Below are 22389 nucleotides of genomic sequence, written 5' to 3' on the forward strand. Positions count from 1 at the left end.
GAAAAGGAAATATAGGATTCGGGTTTTATTTTAAAATAGGAGACATTCCAGCATGAAAACACAATACTAGTGTTTTGATTCAAATACAGTATTCATTCCAAAAATAAAACATATGATTATTGTTTTGATTGAAAAATAAGAGACATTACTATAAGAAAACATAGGCTTATGTTTTGATTAAAAATTAGTAGACATTCTAAAAAGAAAACATAGGATTATGGTTTTGAGTGAAATATAGTATACATTAAGAAAATAAAACATAGAATTCTAGTTTTGATTGAAAAATATTAGACACACCGAAAATAAAACATGGGATTATGTTTTTCAATAAAAAATAGCAGACATTCCCAAAAGAAAACATAAAATTAGATTTTTGATTATAAAATAGGACGCATTCGAATAAAAAATTTCAGATTAATGTTTTGTTCAAAAAATATGAGACATTAAGAAAACATAGGATTCGTGTTTTGTTTATAAAATAGGAGACATTCTGAATCGAAAATATAGGATTAGGATTTTTGATTAAAAAAGAAGAGACATTACAATAAGAAAACACAGGATTAGGGTTTTGATTTAAAAATGGGAGACATTATGATAAGAAAACATAGGATTTTTGTTTTGATTTAAAAATAGTAGACATTCAAAGAAGAAAACATAGCATTAAAGTTTTGATTGAAAATATGAGACATTTCAAAGAGAAAACATACGATTAGGGTCTTGATTGAAAAAAAGGAGACGTAGCTATGTGAAAACATAGGATTAAGGTTTTGAATGAAAAATAAGATACATTACTATAAGAAAACATAGGATTAGTGTTTCGATTAAAAAATAGTAGACATTCCAAAAATAAAACAAAGGATTAGAGTTTGGAATCAAATCTAGTAGGAATTCCAAAAAATATGTTAGTCTTTCATTCTTTTATTTTAATTGTTATATTTTTTAATTAATAAAATTATAAAAATCAACCATGTAACAAAAAAAAGGGGGAGGGGTGCAATACGAAGACTCTGGAGTTGGTCACGCATCCTAGTACTATTATTGCCCAAGCTCGCTTAACTACAAAGTTCGATTGGATCCAAAGTGCTTTTAGTGTAGTATGATCGCACACGATAGAATTTCATTTCCAACTGAAAAAAGAAAGGATTATGATTTTGATTGAAAAATAGGGTTCATTTCCAATTGAAAAACATAAGAATTATGTTTTCATTAAAAAAATAGGAGGCATTCTGAAAAAGAAAAACAAAGGATTATGGTTTTTGGTTGAAAAAAATATGAGACAATACTAAATCCTATGTTTTTATTTTTGCAAACAAAAACCTGAAATCCTCATATGATTAGGGTTTTTGATTCCAAAAACAAGAGACATTGCAAAAAAAGAAAAGAAAGTATTCGAATTTGATTAAAAAATACGAGACATCTAGAAAAGATAACAAAGGATTAGGGTTTTAATTCAAAACCAAAAAATAGGACAAATTAGAAAAAGAAAACATGGGATTAGTGTTTTGATTAAAAGATAGGAGACATTCAAAAAGGAAAATATATGATTAGGGTTTTGATTTTGATGCACTCTCACCAAGTGTATGGGTCACAAGCAAGTAGTAAAGTTATACTCTGTGAGGGGTAGGGTTGTCGAACCGCAGGGACTTGAACTCAAATTACTCAGTTTTCCTTTGATCTCTAGTTAATGAAAGATTGAGTTGGTTATAAACAAGAACAAGCCAAGAATTGAAAAGAATGAATGGGAAGAATGGGCCTACTAGGGTTTAGTATTTGGCAATAAGAGAGCAATGCCCCAAGGTGATCCGTACAAGTCATAGCATGCTGAATTATCTTTGGTGCCTACCAGGTACATCCTAAGGTTCAAGTGTGTGCTCAAAAATGATGTTGCATCTATGGTTCTCAAAACACCAAAGTCTGATTGGGTAACTGTGCATCTCAAACACACCAACTTTTACAATCACAAGTAGCAATCACAACTATGGTCATCCATACACCAAGTTTTACCAAAGCATGTGTGCACATAACACAACAAATTATGCAACACGAGATTTAACACTAGAATACAAAGAACTCCGTAGACACTAAAAACAATTAGTCAAAGCATACAAAACATTGTATTTCAACACCCTGGGGCACCTTGGACAGTTAGCCCGTCATGGATGAGTACAACAAGGAAGAAATAAATGAAAATCTCGAGAAAGAGGACATGATTCTCCCCTTTCTACACAAGATGATCTTCCTTGGTGCCAACCCCACTTCTCTTGTACCTCTGATTCACCCATGATCTCTGTAGATGGTGTTATGAAGAAAGATCTTCGATCTCATACAAGTCCTCCCGTGGAGAAAAGAATCTCTGAATAAAAATGATCCCGAGACCCTAGCATTCTGAAGTAATATGGCACTTTTTAGGCTTGACACGGTCCATGCATGATCGTGCTATGACCGTGTCCTCAATGATGGTTCTAAGTGAAATGGACTTGGAATATTTAGAAGAAGAGACACGATCATGTCATGCCCGTGTCTAGCCTGTGCACAGTCATGCGAAGAGCTTCTAGATCATGTTGTCCTTGTTTCGAGGAAACTGGCTTCATGCCGAGATTTTCATGGGAACGCCCATGGTCTTGCAGTGACCGTGTCAAGCCTTATTGCATGATCCTGTTTGAGTTCTTTCTTGTTTTTCTGCAGGCTGCGTTATTCAAGAGGACAACGCACCTTCGTGCGTTACCCATATCAGTTTTGAACCTTAGCATAATCTCGATTCTTCTGCTTAATTACTCCTCAAATTCACTCCACTTTGTTTCGAGCCCCTGATTTCTGCACATGAAGAAAAAATACCAAGAATAGCAACTCAAATGGATAAAATCATGCTAAAAGACAAGTAAAATGATTGTAAAGAGGGTGAGTGAATACAATATGAAATGCACTCATCAAATACACCAACACTTGAATGTTTGCTTGTCCTCAAGAGATCTCACGCCACTCAATTAAAGAGGGGATGAGTGCATTACCTCTAATCTCAAGGGAATGGCACATCCTTAAGCAAAGGGAATAACTAGTTTTAGTTCAAACAATAATGCTTGATAAAGGAGAACACTTGTACTTTGAGGACCTTACATGTGTACAAACCCAAAATGAGTGGCCCAAAGTCTCTAGGCTTCAACTTATCACTAATTAACTTTTATTTCACTTAGAACAATAGGTAGTAGCTACATACACCCTAGGGGTAGTCTTCTCTTATGGTAAGCCGTCAAATATACACTTATAATGCCCAAAATTCAACTGCTCAAGAGTAGCTTTCACTCCTCTAGAGTAATAGCTCTTTCTACCATATTTTAAAACTCAAAATTTTAAAATTAGACTGGTAGGGCATCCCAAAAAGAAATCCAACTTCTAGTTTTTTAATTTTAACGCTAAATTAATGCAACGTGGTTTTTAGTCAGAGGTTTCCACCCTAAAGTAAGTCGCTCCAAAATTAGGGTAATGTGATGAAGTCTTAGGTCATTAGACTAAAAGTGAGTCTACAAGTTGCTCCAAATAAGTCCCTAACATGCTCGTGTCCCCTAAGTTTAATAATTTCAAACAAAATAATCATAGATCGTAATTAGCAAGGCACTCATCCATACAAGCAATCATAGCGGTGTTGTTGCTCTCAATATGTTTCCCACTCCAAGAAATCACACAATCCTTGAAAGTAGTGGAGGACACAAGTAAGGCTCAAGAAATATTATAATATAAATTAAGAAACACTGAAAAGAATAACAACCACAGCAAAATGAAGATAAATAAACTAAAATATAGCAAGGAACTTCCCTTGCTAACTGACAATAAGAGAAACAATAAAAGGAAATATAAGTAAAGTAAAGAAAGATAAGTAAAGACCGTGGCTGCGCAGATGTGATTAAAACAGTGCACTCTTGGCCTCTAAATCGCTACCCGAGGAGGTAGAATCGTCCTGAGACTCCCTCAGATCAAAAGTATCGACCCCGATATGACAAATGGGTCACTATAGGGATAGCCTCACATCTAAATGCTTAAAGATTGGAGTGACACTCCTCTGCAGGCACCAGAATGTTGCCAAAGAACAAGTATTATGGTATGGGGGCATGAGGTGGTGACCGGGATCTCTGACGTGAGGCGGTAGCCGGTCGTGGTGGGGTAGGTGCATCATCATCTGTTGGGGGTACATCCAAGGTAGTACTCGAAGTAGTGGACTGCCGGACCATGTACTCAAACCTCTTAGCGATTTGAACCCGCTACAGTATCCCCATCGACTCCCTCAGATCAGAAGTATCGACCTCGATATGATGAATGGGTTCCTACGGGGATAACCTCACATCTAAATGCTCAAGGATTGGAGTGACACTCCTCTGTAGCCACTAGAATGCTGCCAAAGAACAAGTATTATGGTATAAGGGCACGAGGTGGTGACCGGGATCTTTGACGTGAGGCGGTAGAAGGTGGTGGTGGGGTAGGCGAATCATCATCTAGTGGGGATACATCAAAAGCAATAGTCAAAGTAGTGGACTGCTTGACCCTGTACTCAAACCTCCTAGCGGTATGAACCCGTTGCAGCATCCCTATCGACTTAAGGATTTCCAAGTACATCGCTGTAAAGTCTCCTATAATCTTTATCCGATCAGCCCCCTGAAGTAGGCCCATAATCATGATGACATGAGTGATGTACTGGTCAACAAATAGGGCTCAAATACAGGGGCTGATCCCCTGATATGCAATAGAAACAACCATCTCATAACCTAGATGGAGGTGAACCCATCCACCATGCTCAGTAAGAAATCAAAATCGTGACAACTGACAACCCCAGTATAGTCACCATGTCTAGTGAGAGTGTGACTGAGCATGTAATAAATGTACCAAAGCTCCGGAGAATTGAGTGTGGTGTCCTTGGTCCAATGAGGGTCATAAATTGGTATAACGATCAGTCATGGCTAGGCCTCCTCCACCGATTCCCTAGCCGCCCGAGAGGTTAGTAACTCATCATATGCAGAAGTTCTGGTTAACTCCGCATCATATAGTCCCAGCCAGACTTAGAACTTTTTGAGGCTTATCCACTACAGCACCCCAAAGACCTTAAACTGAATGTGAATAGCTTGATGGAAGGCAATAGAGCCGTGGGATAGCTTAAAAGTAGCTAACACCTCGAGCGCTAGCTGCTTGTAGGTGTTGTGGGTGATTTGGAATAACTGTCACCATGCCTAGACACTCATCAATCTTTAAACCTCCTCCTCGAGTACAACATCTCGGAGAATATCCCAATCAATTTCCCGAGATTTGCTAAAATGGTGACGGGATAAACGTGTGCAGCGCTCCTAGTGCGTTGGAGTATGGAACGTAGGCATGTAGTTTGTGAGAGGAGTGGATGTCTCAACTCAGGGCAATTTGGAAGGCTCGGCTAAAATGTGCTTCCCCGATATTCTTTGTAAAAGAAAGTAGAGCAATCAGTGCATGAATTGAGAAAATAGGGGTCGTACAATCGTGTGAGGAGCACGAAGTGCGTGTTCCTCCAGAGGACATGATTATGCACTTTCTCCTCAACCGTCATAAATGAAGAGACACGATCGTGGTAAGGTTTGAGACACGATCGTGTCCTGAGGTAGTCATCTTTACCGAAGAGTTGTGAAAGGTTTTGACTCAAAAAACCCAAAAAATCAGGTGCCAAACATGAAGATCGACCATGGAAAACCAAGACATCTGAAAGTCAAGGGAGAACGATCGAAAGCTCCCAAATATAATAAAAAATAAAGTCGGTGGCTTACCAAAGTTGAGGAGCACAATGAGGGAGCGACACGGTGAACTCGGTCAAAATTCGGTGAGAAAACCACAAAATGTTGGTTATAAATAGATGAAGAAGGGATGGAAGGCTGGGGGTCACGACGAACAGTTGGAATTTGAAATGTAGGGTTCGGGGGCTGAAGAGTCACGACGGGACACGCCCCAGATATGATCATGTAAGACAACCAGGAGGGAAAATTTCATGCCTAGGGTGTGTCCCTCACCTTGAAAATGTTAGGACAATTTCCTTAGTGCTCTAAAGGGGAGGACACGACCGTGTGAGGAGCAGGCTAGCCATGCAACCCTGCCTGACATGATCGTATCTGGCCCTTATCCTCCCTGAGTTTTAGAAAATGCGAGCCAGTGAAAATCAGTGGCACACGCATGAGCGTGATGAGCAAGTGCGCCACCATAATAACTCAAGGAAAAGTGTTTCCTTCCTCCAAGATAAACAATTTAGCCACATGAGATGAAAAATAACACCACCAAAACATTCAATTCACTAAAAGACAACTCGAGACACACCAATTAAAGTGAACCATAGCACACAAAGAACAACTAAGACACAAAGATGAAAAACCAAAACCAAAAGGACACCGACAAAAGGAAACAAAACAACTTGGGTTGCCTCCCAAGAAGTGCTTGTTTTACATCATTAGCTTGGCGTACTTGTTCAGTCCCTATAAAAGTTCATGGAATCGTGACCTCTCATTGCCACCTGAAAAACAACCACAAGAATATGGTAACAATGAATTAATCAAACTGTTCACACCGTAGGTCCATGATGGTGAATGATTAGATGCTCTAGGACAAGAAAGTGATATGGGTGGCTTTTTCTTCTTGGTGGTCACCTTTTTCCACCACTGAGTTGCTCAGGAGACTTTCTTCTTTGGCAGCTTAGGGGAAATAGGTTTCTCAACCATCACTACTTATTGTCATTGGGATTACTCTATGACCTCCTTCATGTTTTCATGCTCTTGAAGGTTGTGCCCCAGCAGCTCGGATTACTCATCCTTCATGAAAGTGTCCTCCACAAAATTAGAAATTAAACAGTCAATAACATCTGTACAATAACAAGTATCATCAAAATCCATTCTGTGCCACATAGAATCTCAAAGCTTAAATATGATTTCTTCCTCACCCACTAGAAGTGCCAACCGACCATCTTTTACATCAATGAGAGCTTTTGAAGTTGCTAAAAATGGTCTCCCCAGAATCAGTGGCACCTCTACTTTGTCATCAACATCCATAATAACGAAATCCACTGGGAATGTGAATTTGTCCACCTTCACTAGAATGTCTTCAATTATTCCTCGTGATTGTCTGATGGACCTATCTACCAGTTGCAGAGTAATGGCAGTGGGTTTTTGCTCCCCAAGCCCAAGCCTTAGAAATATCTTGTAGGGCATGAGGTTGATGCTAGCTCCAAGGTCAGCAACAGCTTTCTCATCCACTAAACCTCCAATGGTACAAGGAATGATGAACCCACTGTGATCCTTCTTTCTCTTGGGGAGTTCGTTAGTGATCAAGGCTGAACATTCTTCACTAATTATCATTGAAGACACTTCTTCTAACTTTCTCATGTTCATGTACAGTTCCTTTAAGAACTTGGCATATATTGGCATTTGATCAAGAGCCTCTACGAATGGGACACTAATGTGCTAGGTCTTGAATATGTACAAGAATTTCTTATACTACTCTTCCTGTTGATGTTTCTTCAATTTTGCAGGGTAAGGAAGCTTAGGTTATTATTTTGGTAGCTCAGTTTTCCCCTTACCCCCTCTTTCTTCCAACTCTCCCACATGTTTATTTAAATTAATTTCAACCAAAGGTACAACATTTTTTACCTTAGGCTCCTTTACAGTAGGATTAGGAAGTTCCTTTCCACTTCTCAAGATGACACCCTTCTAAGATTCTTTAGGGTTGACTTCAATGTGGCTCGGGAGGAAGCTCAAAAGCTTTTCTTCGATCAACTTAGACATTTGGGCCATTTGGTGCTCGAGGTTCCTCACAGTTCCATTCATATTCCTCATCATCTCTTCATGTCCTAAGAGATGTGTCTCGGTGCTCTTGATGAATCAGGTTAACAACCTGACAAGCTCATTGGATGGCTCTATACATGAAGAAAATGATGCTTATTGAGCTTGGAGTGGAGGTTTATACTATTACTGTGCTCCATGTCCTTGCGATTGTTGGCGCCATAATAAGTTTCGGTGATTTCTTCACAATGGGTTACAGGAGTTGCTGTATGGATTTTTTGGAATTGATGATTCTGCCTCACAAAGTCCACCTGCTCGAACTATCAGTATCCTCTTCAGCAGAACAACCAGGGTCACTAGTAGGCCACCAACAATAACTAGGAGTTCCCAACACGGGAGTCGAATGTATGGCATCTAATCTCTTAGTAATCGCTTCAACTTGTGCAACAAAAGTGGTGACGGCATCAACTTGATAAATCCCGACTTCCTTTGTAGGTTTGTTCCTCTCATAACTCCATTGGTACACATTGTTTACCATTTCCTCGATCAAATTATAGGCTACACTTGGTTGTTTGTTACATAGCGATCCCGCAGAGACATCATCAAACATCTGCTTAGTTGCATTATTCAACCTATTGTAGAAAATTTGGATCTGCATCCACTTGACTATTCCATGCCGTGGGCATTTCCTCAACATCTTCTTATATCTCTCGTAAGTGTCGTAGAAGTTTTTTGACTCCATTTGTAAGAAGGATGAAATGTTGCTTCTTAATGTAGTGATCTGAATGGGAGGAAAATGTCTTGCAATGAAAATTTTGGAGACATGCTTCCAAGTTGTAAGTGATCCCAGTGACAAGCAACTTAGCCACTGCTTGGCCCTTCCTCGTAATGAAAATGTGAAAATTCTGAGATGAACAACATCCTCTGACGCATTAATTGCCTTAAAAGTGTCGCAAATCTCTAAGAAATTTCTCAAGTGTTCATACGGGTCTTCATCCTAAACCCCATCAAACTGGCACAGCTATTGCACCATCTGGATAAAGTTTGGCTTCAGCTCAAACTTGTTTACAGCGACAGGAGGACGAACAATACTTGACCTTACTCACACCAAGTTTGGTTGGGCAAAATCAGAAATACTCAGCTATTGTAGGTTCCCGGCCATTTCTTCCTCTTGACCAACCTCCAGAATGATCTCCACTGACCATGTTTTACTTAAACTACTATGTCTAATTCTACTTCGGAAATTTCTCTCAACTTCTGGATCTAGATTAGCCAATGAAGATGAGGTGCTTCCATGAGTCATACAAGTCTGCCTATGCACCAAAGATAGACCAATATAAGTTCAAGTGGGTAAAATAAATCAAACAAAAATAAAACGAGTGAAAATTACTATGAACAAAGGAGAAAAGGAGAAAGACAAATATTCACAATAAGAGATTACTATAAACAAACAAGATAACCAGATTTCAAAATTTCCTAAAATTTTTCAATCCTTGGCAATGGCGCCAAAAACTTGATGCACTCTCCATAAGTGTACGGGTCGTAAGCAAGTAGTAAATTGGTACCCTGTGAGGGGTAGGCTTGTTAAACCACAAGGACTAAAACTCAAAGTACTAAGTTTTCCTCTGATCTGTAGTGAATGAAAGATTGAGTTGCTTATAAACAAGAATAAGGCAAAATTTGAAAAGAATGATGTGAAGAACGGGTAGACCAGGGTTGAGTATTCGACAACAACAGAGCAATGGCCCGATGTGATTCCTATAAGTCATAGCATGCTGAATTGTCTCTAGTACTTACCAGGTACATCCAGACAATGCCCCTTGCATGTGACCTCAAGTGCACGGGTTTGTCAAGTAATAAATTCCCATGTGAGTGGGGTATCATATCCACAGAGAGTAGGGAATAAAAATACTTAAGTTGCTACTTAACCAAGTGAAGATGAACAATGATTGTGTTGATAAAGTGTGATGTAAACAATAATAAAAGAATAAGAAAGAGAAGCACAAATAAGTGAGAGGAAAGACAATCGATATAAAGTAGGGTACTCGAATACTATTCTACCTAGGATAATCATTTCAAGTGCAAAACCAATTATTATGCTTCCTAACTAATGCATAAATGAGTCGTGGAGATCCCTACAATACACAGTCCCTAAATCTAAGGTCAACTCGTGACTAATCGACAAGATCTCCTTGTGATATCCCGCAAGTGCACGGGTTTATCAAAGTAATAATCCCGGATGAGCGGTTATCGAATCCATAGAGAATAGGGAATAAAAACACTTAATCCGCTTCTTAGCTATGTGAAAGATCAGTAGTGATAAGTGTGTCAATGATTCAATTCTCAAAAGTAAAAAACAAGTAAGAGAGTACGAGTAAAGAGGGAGGTAAGGCAATCGATAAAGATGGGGTACTCGGATAATGCTCCTCCTAGGACAATCGTTTCAAGTGCAAGAACCCTCTATTATGCTTCCTAATCAATGCAATGGTGAGCCATGGAAATCCTTAAATACATAGCCCCAAATCTAAGGTCAACTATGCCTAACTCTATACATGTCCCGGAGGAGAGAATAAATAACCTCTCAACCTCGCACTCGAATAGAGTTGCAATGAGCTCTAGGGATTCCAAGTGATAAATCTCTTCCTAATTATAGACCTAACCCTTTGGTCCAGGTGGAAGGTCCTTAACCACAATTAAGCCCTAGATACTAAGATTATCTCAACGCTTCACTCCGTTGCCTTACCTTCTCCTTTATTCGTGCCTTCTTACTTGTGTTTTTACTTTCGAGAATTGAATCATTGTCACACTTATCATCATTGATCTTTCACATAGCTAAGAATCGAATTAAGTATTTTTTTATTCCCTATTCCCTCGTGGATTCGATACCCGCTCATCCGAGATTATTACTTCGACAAAACCCGCACTTCATGGATATACGCAAGGGGACCTTGTCAAGTTTTTGGCGCCGTTGCCGGGGAATAGGCGTTTAGAGATACTTTGCACTTTGTTTTCTTAGTTATTTCACCATACATTCTATTTCCTATCTTCTTATTCTATCATTGTTCTGATTTCTTTTTCCTTCTTTTTGGGTGCAGCTCCGTGTTATGACCCGAGGGAATCCCTCAACATCGATTGAAGGAGATCCCGAGCTTGAACGTACACTTAGAAGAAAAAGGGAAAGAGCCCTGTACAAGAACAGTCTAATCCAAATTGATTTGAAGTAGAAGAATCTGAAAAACATGGCGTAATGTAATGAGCAACAACGAACATTATCCGATTATGCCAGACCTTCAGTATTGGGGACACAATTGAGTATTGTGCGCCCCCTGATTACAGCTCAGAACTTCGAGCTAAAGCCGGCATTCATCCACATGTTGCAGCAATCCGCACAATTCAATGATTTGGCCGATGAGGATCCAAACAGTCACATAGAGAGCTTTCTTAAGGTGTGTGATATGCTAAAGATAAATGGGGTGACGGATGATGCCATCAAATTGAGAGCCTTCCCATTTTCCCTAAAGGGGAGAGAGAAGCAGTGGCTACACTCGTTACCTAGAGTGTCAATTACCACGTGGGAGGAGATGGTGGAAGCTTTTCTAGCTCGTTATTTCCCTCCAAAAAAATCAGCAAAGCTTAGGAACGAGATCTCATCCTTTGTTCAGTTGGAATTGGAGTCTCTATTTGAGACATGGGAAAGGTTCAAGGAGCTCCTGAGAAAGTGCCCACAACACGGATTCCCGGAGTGGGTGATAGTTCAAACCTTTTATAATGGTTTGAACCCAAGTACAAGGCAACTCTTAGATGTGGCAGCAGGAGGTACCTTAGGTAGCAAGACCCCTGATGAGGCCCGTCTGTTGATTAAAGATATGGGGTCAAATAGCTACCAATGATTGCTAGGGAGAAGAAAATGGTGGCCGGTCTCCATGAGATAGATGCGGTAACTTCATTGGCGGCCCAAGTGGAAAATTTGATTCAGAAGTTAGATCTTCTAACTTCAAATAGAGTGGCCGTCGTGACTAATTGCACCAGGTGTGGTGGAGGACATGCTCCCTCCGATTGCTCGATCTCTATTGGTGATGTTTCTTCGGTGGAGAATGTTAATTTTGTAGGTAATGGCATGAGACCTCAAGTAAAATCATATAGCAATACCTACAATCCGGTTTGGAAGAATCATACCAATTTCTGATGGAGTAATCAAGGTCCATAAAATGCCATGGGGCCACCGGGTTTCCAACAACAACAACAAGCCCCTCAGGTGGAAAACAGAGTGTCAGGTTTGGAAACCCGAATGAGTGACCTAGAAAAGCACTTGACTAGGTTTATACAATCTGCAAATACAAGGTTTGAATCAGTCGAGTCTACACTTCGCAACCACAGCGCCTCATTGCATAATCTTAAAAATCAAGTGGTGCAAATTGCGAAGTCTCTCTCCGAAAGGCCACATGGAAGCTTGCCAAGCAATACAGAGACCAACCCTAGAGAGCATGTGAAGGCGATCACTTTGAGAAGTGGTCGTGAGGTTGAAGGTAGGCTTCCGAGTGAGAAGCCAAAAGAACACGCACCCGAGGCTATAGAGGTTGAAGAGGGAACAAGCAAAGAGAAAGAGGTGGTACCCCACCTTTCAAGCCAAGAATCCCTTATCCCTCTAGATTGAAAAATTACCAAGGGGATGAACAATACAAGAAGTTCCTGAGTTTGTTCAAGCAACTCCACATCAATATTCCTTTTGTTGAGGCATTGGCCCAAATGCCTAAGTATGCGAAGTTCTTGAATGACTTGTTGACTAACAAGAGGAAGTTGGAGGAAAGTGCTTCAGTGATTTTAGATGCTTCATGCTCGGTGGTATTGTAAAAGAACATGCCGAACAAGAAGAAAAACCCTGGAAGCTTCATCATTCTGTGTAATATTGGTAATCTAGGTGAAGAAATGGCATTGGCGGACTCAGGAGCAAGTATCAACGTCATGCCATACACCTTCTTTTAAAAGCTAGGCTTGGGCGAGCCTAGGCCTACTTGGATGACTTTGCAACTAGCAGACTGAACAGTGCGACATCCGAGAGGCATCATTGAAGATGTGCTTGTCAATGTGGACAAGTACATTTTTCCGGTTGACTTTGTAGTGCTAGATGTCGATGAGGATGCGGATGTACCCTTGATACTTGGGAGATCGTTCTTGCAGACTTCCAAAGCATTGATTGACATGGACGGCGGAGAGCTCACATTGAGAGTTGGAGATGACAAGCTCACATACCGCCTTGCTGAAGCCATGCGGCATTCTCTTGACTTCGATGATACTTTATACTTTCTAGATACTACTGATGAGATTATTGATGAATACATGAAGGAAATGTTCAATCCAGATACGTATGAAGGTTTGTTAGACCAAGAGGAGGGCAATGAAGAAGTAATGATGCTTGGATCGACAAAAGAAGTACCATCCACCCCGGGGATCTTGAAGAAGGTGCTCCTGAAAATGAAGAGGGATAGGAGATGCCACCGGAAACACTCCAAGGTTGTTGGAGACGTCCGTGAACCAAAGAAGTTGGATGAACTATTCCTAGGCGGTCCCAAGCCCGATAATACAGCCTCTACCCTCAAGAGACTCTGCACATCATGCTTTCAAGCCATAGGTAAGAGGGCAACCTTCATCTATGAACCCCCGTGAGGTAAGACAAGGTATGTCAAGCTAAGTGACGTTAAACAAGAGCTTCTTGGGAGGCAACCCAAGTGTTTACTGTTTTCTTATTTTTAGTTAGGTTGTTTGCATGAATAAATTGTTAAGTGTTGGTGTCTTGATTTTTATGATGCTTGTGCTACGATTTTATTGTGGGTTTTTAAAGTCATTGTGTGTTTTCATGTGGGATTGGCGAAGTATGGTCGTTTGAGCCCTATTTCATGTTTTTTGCTGGTAAAATTTGCATAATAGAGTAGGCTCTGAGTGTGTAAACATGTTCAGAAATTTTCTGCAGAGCCTGCAGATTTTTCTAAGTCATCCAGAGAAAACACACGGGCGTGTGGAAATTTCGCACGCCCGTGGAGTTGCACTGCGAGCTCATCCAGAGAAGGCACAGGGGCGTGCGGCTGCCCATGTGAACTACCATGTGATTGTCACACACCCGTGGGTAATTTCCGGACGGGGGTGTGAATTCCTGCAGAGTTGGGCGGATTATCCTGAGAGCACACTGGGCGTGTACTCGCCTCGTGGGTGACCTTAGTGAACCACGCACGGCAGGGGTAATTTCCACACGCCTGTGAATCTCGCAGAGGAGTTCTCCCCATCCCGAGAAGACACCGGGGCGTGTGGCTCGCCTCGTGAGTTGAGCATGTGAATGTCCACGCGCATGCGGAATTTGCCAGTGGGCGTAGAACACTTGGTATTCTTCTCGGATGTTCGTAGAAGCCAGGGCGCGCGCCCGCCTCGTGGGTCGGGCGACGGGCGGGTATTTTTCTCGCACACCCGTGAGATCGCTCGAAAGTCGCTGAGAGTTTTTTTCCCAAGAGCGCTGCACTCGCCTCGTGAAGCTCTCCTCGAGGGCGCACGGCGTGGGTACTTCCGCAAGCCCGTGTGGATGCACAGTAACGCCAAGAGTTGCGTAGTTCTTTTTTTAAAGAAGAATAGTTTTCTCTCCCTCTTCACTGACCTCTATTCATCCGAAAACACTCGACATCATTCTCCGATTGCATAGAGCCAATTTGGTAGGATTTTTTTATGCAGGTTTTCCGCCGGTTCTCCATTTTTCTCATCCCATCTCGCTCGGTAAGCCCTATTTATCATTTTTCTTTTGCCAATTCATGGTTTTCCATCGATTAATCTTGTTAATAATGCTTCGCTTTCTTCAATTAGAAAGATGATTTATGTTTAGAATGAAGCTAGAAGTATTTTTTTACGTTGTATTTTTTTGGATTTTTTTGAAACGCGACCATGCGGTTTTCACGCCCCGTGGTTTCACATGGGCGTAGGAAAATTCCACACCCACCGCGTGGATTTCTGCAGATTATTTTTCTCAACTTGTTTGATCGATTTCGCTTTCAAATTTTTGCAGATTATGGCACCCTCGATCGAAGAAGCAAGTCTGATAAGAGGTCGCGTGAGTCATCCCCCGAGCCCCGAGGGCATGAGGTTTGTGATTCTAGAGCATCGTGTTCGCTATGAGCGCTTGTCGAAAACTCCGGCTTCGCGCACTCGATTCCTCGACACGACTATACTGCGAGCTCTACAGCAGGGAGATGAGCTCGCTGATGAGGTAGAGGATCTTGTTTCAAAGCAGTGGTTAGGGCAGCTTATTGACGATTAGAGAGCCGACCCATCCGAGATTTTTGCAATCGGAGGTGCTATCATCATTCGAGTTTGACATGATCGGACGCGAGCTTTCGCAGCTTTGAACTCCATTCGGCTCGTAGTATTTGGACACCACCATAGCTTGGGCATTACTCATTTTTCAGTACTAGTTGGCTTGTATGAGGAGGTATTCACAGATACGGAGGAGTACGTTCAGTTACCGACTAATTATCCTGGAACCTTGACCCCGCAGAGAGCTTACAGAGTGCTATGTGGTCAGGGTTAGTACGAGCCGGGGGTGTCCAAGGCCACGTGCCTTTCCCGACCTGCATAAGTACCCCATCTTTATCGATTGCCTTACCTTCTCCTTTATTCGTGCCTTCTTACTTGTGTTTTTTTACTTTGGAGAATTGAATCATTGTCACACTTATCATCATTGATCTTTCACATAGCTAAGAATCGAATTAAGTATTTTTTTATTCTCTATTCCCTCGTCGATTCGACACCCGCTCATCCCGGGATTATTACTTCGACAAACTTGTGTACTTGAGGGATATACGCAAGGGGACCTTGTCAAGCACTACAAAGTCAACCAGAAAAATGTGCTTGTCCACCTTGACAAGCACGTCTTTCAATGATGCCTCCTGGATGTCGCACTATTCGGTCCGCTAGTTGCAAAGTCATCCGAGTAGGCCTAAGCTCGCCCAAGCCTAGCTTTTTGAAAGAAGGTGTATGGCATAACGCTGATATCGGCCCCCTAAGTCCGCTAATGTCATTTCCTCACCTAGATTGCCAATATTTCACGGAATGATGAAGCTTCCCGGTCTTTTCTTCTTGTTCGGCATGTTCTTTTGCACATCTGCCGAGCATGAAGCGCCTAAAAATCATCGAAGCACTTTTCCTCCAACTTCCTCTTGTTAGTCAACAAGTCTTTCAAGAACTTCGAGATACTTAGGCATTTGGGCCAATGCCCTCAACAAAAAGGAATATTGATGTGGAGTTGCTTGAACAAACTCATGAACTTCTTGTACTATTCATCCCCTTGGTCATTTTTCAATCTAGAGGGATAAGGGATTCTTGGCTTGAAAGGTGGGGGTGCCACCTTTTTCTCCTTGCTTGTTCCCTCTTCCACCTCTATAACCCTCGGTGCGTGTTCTTTTGGCTTTCTCACCCGAAAAGCCTACCTTTCAACCTCACGACCACTTCTCAAAGTGATCCCCTTCATGTGCACTCTAGGGTTGGTTTTTTTGTATTGCTCGGCAAGCTTCCATGTGGCCTTTTCGAGAGAGACTTCGCAATTTGCCCACCTGATTTTCAAGGTTATGCAAAGAGGCGGTGTGATTGCGAATTGTAGCCTCGATTGATTCAAACCTTGTATTTGCAGATTGCACAAATCGAGTCAAGTGCTTCTCTAAGTCACTCATTCGGGTTTCCGCACTCGAGACTCGCTTTTCCACCGAAAGTGCTTGTTGTTGTTGTTGGAAACCCTGTGGCCCCAATGGCCTTTTGTGGACCCCTCGACTACTCCATGATAAATTTGGGATGATTCTTCCAACCAAAATTGTAGGTATTGCTATATGGGTTTCCTTGAGGTCTCATGCCATTACCTACAAAAATCAACGTTCTCCATCGAAGAAACATCACCGATAGAGATCGGGGCAATCGGAGGGAGCATGTCCTCCACAACACCCGTGCAATTAGTCACGACCGCCACTCTATTTGAAGTTAGAAGATCTAACTTCTTACTCAAATTTTTCCACTTGAGCCGCCAATGAAGTTATCGCGATCTATTTCATGGAGACCGCCACCTTTTTTTCTTCTCCCTAGCATTCCATTGGTAGCTGTTCGGCCCCATTTCCTCAATTAATTGACGGGCCCTCATCCGGGGTCTTGCTACCTAAGGTACCTCCTCGTCCGCATCCAAGAGTTGCCTTCTACTTGATTCAAACCGCTGTAAAAGGTCCCGAACAATCATCCACTCCAGAAATCCGTGTTGCGGGCACTTTCTCAGGAGTTCCTTAAACCTTTCCCATGTCTCAAATAGAGACTCAAATTCCAACTGAACAAAGGATGAGATCTCATTCCTAAGCTTTGCAAATTTTCCAGGAGGGAAATAACGGGCAAGGAAAGCTTCTACCATTTCCTCCCATGTGGTAATCGATGCTCTAGGTAATGAGTGTAGCCACTCGCTTCGCTCTCCCCTTTGGGGAAAAAAATGGGAAGGCTCTCAACTTGATTGCATCATCCTTCACTCCATTTATCTTCAAAGCATATCACACACCCTCGAGAAAAACTCTCTATATGATCTGCTTTGGATCCTCATCGGCCAAACCGCTGAAACTGCACGGATTGTTGCAACATGTGGATGAATGCCAACTTTAGCTCAAAGTTCTGAGTCGTGATCGGGGACGACGATGCTCGATTGTGTCCCCAACACTGAAGGTCTGGCATAATCAGATAATGTCCGTTGTTGCTCATTCTGTTTCTGTCTTGTTTTCGGATCCTTCCACTTCCAAATCAGCTAAATTAGACTATTCTTGCACAGTGCTCTTTCCCCTTTTCTTCTAAGTGTACGTTCAAGCTCGTGATCTCCTTCAATCAATATTGAGGGATTCCCTCGGGTCATAACTCGAGCCGCACCCAAAAAAAGAAAAGAAAAAGAAATCAGAGCGATAATAGAATAAGAAGATATGAAATAGAATGTATGGTGAAATAGCTAAGAAAATAAAGTGCAAAGTATCTCTAAACGCCTATTCCTCGGCAACAACGCCAAAAACTTGACAAGATCCCCTTGTGTATATCCCGCAAGTGCACGGGTTTGTCGAAGTAATAATCCCGGATGAGCGGGTATCGAATCCACAGGGAATAGGGAATAAAAACACTTAATCCGCTTCTTAGCTATATGAAAGGTCACTAGTGATAAGTGTGATAATGATTCAATTCTCAAAAGTAAAAACAACAAGTAAGAGAGTACGAGTAAAGGGTGAGGTAATGCAATCGATAAAGATGTGGTACTCGGATAATGCTCCGCCTAGGACAATCGTTTCAAGTACAAGAATCATCTATTATGCTTCCTAATCAATGCAATGGTGAGTCGTGGAAATCCTTAAATACATAGTCCCAAATCTATGGTCAACTATGCTTAACTCTATACATGTCCCGGAGGAGAGATTAGATAACCTCCCAACCTCGCACTCGCATAGAGTTGTAATGAGCTCTAGGGATTCCAAGTGATAAATCTCTTCCCTAATTATAGACCCTAACCCTTTGGTCCGGTGGAAGGTCCCTAATCACAATTAAGCCCCTAGATACTAAGATCACCTCAACGCTTCACTCGCTAGCACGCGCAACTAAGCCCCAGTGGAGGGTCATCTCTTAGACCATTCACTCTATTATGGTCGCAAAGAACTCGAGGAACGGAGGTAGAATCTATCACGTCGGAGGGGAAAGGGGACGCCTCCCTGCACTTCTCGACTCACCCTCTCAAACCCTCTCCAATCTAGCTTTTGTCTAACGCTCATGGTGTGTCAGTCACTCATAAGGTTACCAACAAGAACTCTCAACTCTAGTGTCACTCTAGGGGAAATCTTCATACAATCAAGCATTCAAGGTTGGAACTCACAATAAACATCAATTAATTGAAAGCATAATAAAAGAGATTCAATGAAACAAATACATCCTAGGGTTCACAAATACCCAAGTACCCACTAGGGGTTTAGCTCTCCATGTAGCTAAGTACAATGAAAGAAATAGAATGTAAAAGCAATTAATCCATAGATAAACCCCTCGATAGTCATGTCGATGGTCTTGTGGAAAGTCCTCTACTGTCGTCCAAAGATTCCCTCTGTCCGGTATAGGATACGCCTCGACGGAAGCTCCCCTACCAACCTTCTTCCTAAGGAATGACGATGTCGGAGCCGTAGAACCTTTCCAAAACCTTAGCCAATACCTCTCTAAACGCTAGCCGAAACCCTCTCTCAAGTTGGGGAAAAAATAAAGAAAAGAATGCTAAAATCGGGGTTGAATCGGCTTTAAATAGGGCTAGAATCGAGGCGTCCACACGGGCTTGTGGGTTTGTCACATGCCATGTGGAATTTCCACACGGTGTGTATAATTTTCACACGCCCGCAGTGGATTCCCCCGAATTCTTGTTTTCTCGGCCATCAGAAATAGTGTCTGCACAAGACTTTTCCCTTAATTGTTCCGCTACATGCACTCTTCTCGCTCTGGTGGTGGAGAAGCACATGGTGGATCCCGTGGTGCTAGAATAGGTGATGGGGATACTCGGAGGTGTCCAGGGAGCTCGAGGAGTCCCTCGGACGCAAGATAAAATGATGAGGCGACATCTCGCTCTAAGATCTCACCGTAATACGTCGAAACATGCCATGAACTCGTGTAATGAGTAACTCGCGTAACCCTAATCTAGGCAATCTCGCCGAGCCTCAAACGAACCTCTCGCTTGTAACACTCCCACCGTATTCTCGAGCCTCTCAAAGTGATCATGGGCTCGAGATGGTGAAAACATACGCACGGGGGCTCGGGGGCAGGCTGGGAAGCCTCAGCATGATCACCCTCATCCTCAGCTATCTTTGGAGCTGGTAGCACCAAAGTATAAACCCCTATCCAAACTCAACGGACCATGCCCATTAATCTCAGTGTCTCTAAACTTAGGGGGATAGGTATACCCGTCTTCTCAGCCCCAAGAATTGAATCCAAGAGACCCATGCCCAGCACTAGTCTCGTAATGTCGGGGCCTGAGAAGATTGCTCCCAGTCTAGCATAATGCCCCTGATGTCTTATGTACTCTGCCATGATGTGTCCTAAGTGAATCGGTACACGCTACACCATCGAGTACAAGTATGGAAGCTCCTGCCGGCTCAGAACACCAGTGCTATCAACACGGCCATTCACCGACCTACTCATGATGCATGTAAATATCTGTATGCAGGTCGGGAAAGGCACGTGGCCTTGGACATCCCCGGCTCGTACAGACCATGACCACATAGTACTCTGTAAGCTCTCTACGGGGTCAAGGCTCCAGGGTAATCAGTTGGTAACTAAGTGTACTCCTCAGTGTCTGTGAATGCCTCCTCATATAAGCCAAGCAGAACTGAAAACTGAGTGATGCTCAAGCTATCGTGGTGTCCAAGTTCTCTAAACTGAATGGTGTCCAAACTGTCGAAGCTCGTGTAAGATCTATCAAACTCGAATGATGATAGCACCTCCAGTGCAAATTCTCGGATGGCTGGCTCTCTAATCGTTAATAACTACCTCCAACCACCTGCTGAAACGAGATCCTCGACCTCATCTGCGAGCTCATCTCCATTCTATAGATCTCTCAGTATACTCATGTCCGGGATTCGAGTCTGTCCGAACCGGAGTCTCGACAGGCGTTCATAGCGAACCTGATGCTTTGGAATCGTGAAACTCATGTCCTCAGGCTCAGGGAATGACTCACGCGGCCTCTTATCAGCTTGCTTCTTCGAATAAGGTGCCATAATCTGCAAAATTTGAAACGAAATCGATCAAACAAGTTGATAAACTAACTCTGCAGAAATCCACATGGTCATGTGGAATTTTCGCACGCCCGTGGGCGTGAAAGCCGCACGGCCGCGCCATAAAACTCCAAAAATACACCGTGAAATTACCTCTTCTTCATTCTAAAACACAAATAATCTTTCTAATTGGATAAACGAAGCATTTTTCTCTAAATTCATCGATGGAAACCATGAATTTGCGAAGAAAATATTAAATAGGGCTTACCGACGATATGGGAAGAGAAAATCAAGAACCGGCCGGAAAACCTGGCAAAAATCCCACCAAATTGGCGCTATGAAGTCGGGAAATGATGTGAGAGTGTTTTCAGGTGACTGGAAGACGTGAAGAACGAGAGAAACTATTCTTCTTTAAAAATAAATCGCGCCCCTTAGCATTCTATGCATCCACACGGGCTTGCGGAAATTATCCACGGCCATGTGCCTCATTACGAGAGAGGCATAGGGGCGTACACACGCCCTTGTGCGCTCTCGGGAAACACCTCATTGTCTCTGAACACTCTCCCACGAGCGTGCGGAAAATACCCACGCCCGTGCGCCCTTCCCACAGGGGCAGCCGCACGCCCCTGTGGTTTCTCTGGACATCCGTGAAAAATCGCTAAGTGTTCCACACGCCCGTGGGAAATTCCCCACGGGCGTGGACATTCACATGCCCAACTCACAAGGGCACCCACACGCCTCTGTGTCTTCTCGGGATAAAAAGGGCTCCTCTGCAGAGTATCACACGGCCATGTGGAAATTACCCACGCCCGTGTACGTTTCAAAAGGTCGCACACAGGGACGAGTTCACGCCCCTGTGTGCTCTCGGGATAATCGGTTAAACTCTGTAGGAATTCACACGCCCTTGCGTAAATTACCCACGGGCGTGCGATATTCGCTTGGTCGTTCACAGGGTCAGCCTTAGAAAAACCTGCAGGCTCTGTAGAAAGTTTCTGAACATGTTTACACACTTAGAGCATGCCCTAGTATGCGAGTTTTACCAGTGAAAAACGTGGAATAAAGCTCAAACGACATAACTTCACCAATTCCACATGAAAACACACGATGAATATTCAAAGTTCACAAGAAAATCTCAGCATAAGCATATAAAAATCAAGACACCAACACTTAATAATTTATTCATGCAAACAAAGTAAACTAGAAGATAAGAAAACAGTAAACACTTGGGTTGCCTCCCAAGAAGCGTTTGTTTAACGTCACTAAGCTTGACGTACCTTGTCTTACCTCATGGGGGTTCATGAATGAAAGTTTCCGTCTTACCCATGGCTTGAAAGCATGATGTGCAAAGTCTCTTGAGATTAGAAGATGAATTATCGGGCTTCGGACCACCTAACAATGATTCGTCCAACTTCTTCGGTTCACATCTGTCTCCAACATACTTGGAGTGTTTCCGGTGGCGTCTCCTAGCACTCTTCATTTTCTGGAGCACCTTCTTTAAGATCCCTGGGGTAGATGGTACTTCTTCCATCGAACCAAGAATCATTACTTCTTCATAATCCTCATCTTAGCCGAACAAACCCTCGTATGGGTCCGGATTGAACATTTCCTGCATGTATTCATCAATAATCTCATCAGTAGTGTCTAGAAAATATAAAGTATCATCAAAATAAAGAGAATGCCGCATGGCTTCAGCAAGGCGGTATGTGAGCTTGTCATCTCCAACCCTCAAAGTTAGCTCTCCGCCGTCCATGTCAATCAATGCCTTGGAAGTCCGCAAGAACGGTCTCCAAAGTATCAAAGGTACATCTGCATCCTCATCGACGTCTAGCACTACAAAGTCAACCGGA

The 22389-nt window shown here is 42.5% G+C and overlaps 1 protein-coding gene and 2 non-coding genes across 3 annotated transcripts; 1 reads left to right on the plus strand and 2 right to left on the minus strand.

The window, feature by feature from the left end:
- Window positions 1-6902: 6902 nt before the first annotated feature.
- On the minus strand, window positions 6903-7415 carry LOC120268435. Its single transcript, XM_039275848.1, has one exon. The coding sequence runs from the start codon at window positions 7413-7415 to the stop codon at window positions 6903-6905; it is 513 nt and encodes a 170-aa protein (XP_039131782.1).
- A 3983-nt stretch (window positions 7416-11398) lies between these two features.
- On the minus strand, window positions 11399-11505 carry LOC120269528. The gene has a single exon (XR_005539179.1). It is a non-coding gene; the product is annotated as a small nucleolar RNA R71 (small nucleolar RNA).
- Window positions 11506-17032: 5527 nt separating this feature from the next.
- On the plus strand, window positions 17033-17139 carry LOC120269757. Its single transcript, XR_005539394.1, has one exon. It is a non-coding gene; the product is annotated as a small nucleolar RNA R71 (small nucleolar RNA).
- The last annotated feature ends 5250 nt before the right edge of the window (window positions 17140-22389 follow it).

Source organism: Dioscorea cayenensis, chromosome 9 (genome assembly GCF_009730915.1).
Source record: "Dioscorea cayenensis subsp. rotundata cultivar TDr96_F1 chromosome 9, TDr96_F1_v2_PseudoChromosome.rev07_lg8_w22 25.fasta, whole genome shotgun sequence".
Taxonomy (NCBI): Eukaryota; Viridiplantae; Streptophyta; class Magnoliopsida; order Dioscoreales; family Dioscoreaceae; genus Dioscorea; species Dioscorea cayenensis.

What these genes read in the sequence shown, in the direction of transcription:
- LOC120268435 (XM_039275848.1), bottom strand. Translation starts at nt 7,415, where the DNA reads ATGCCAATATATGCCAAGTTCTTAAAGGAACTGTACATGAACATGAGA.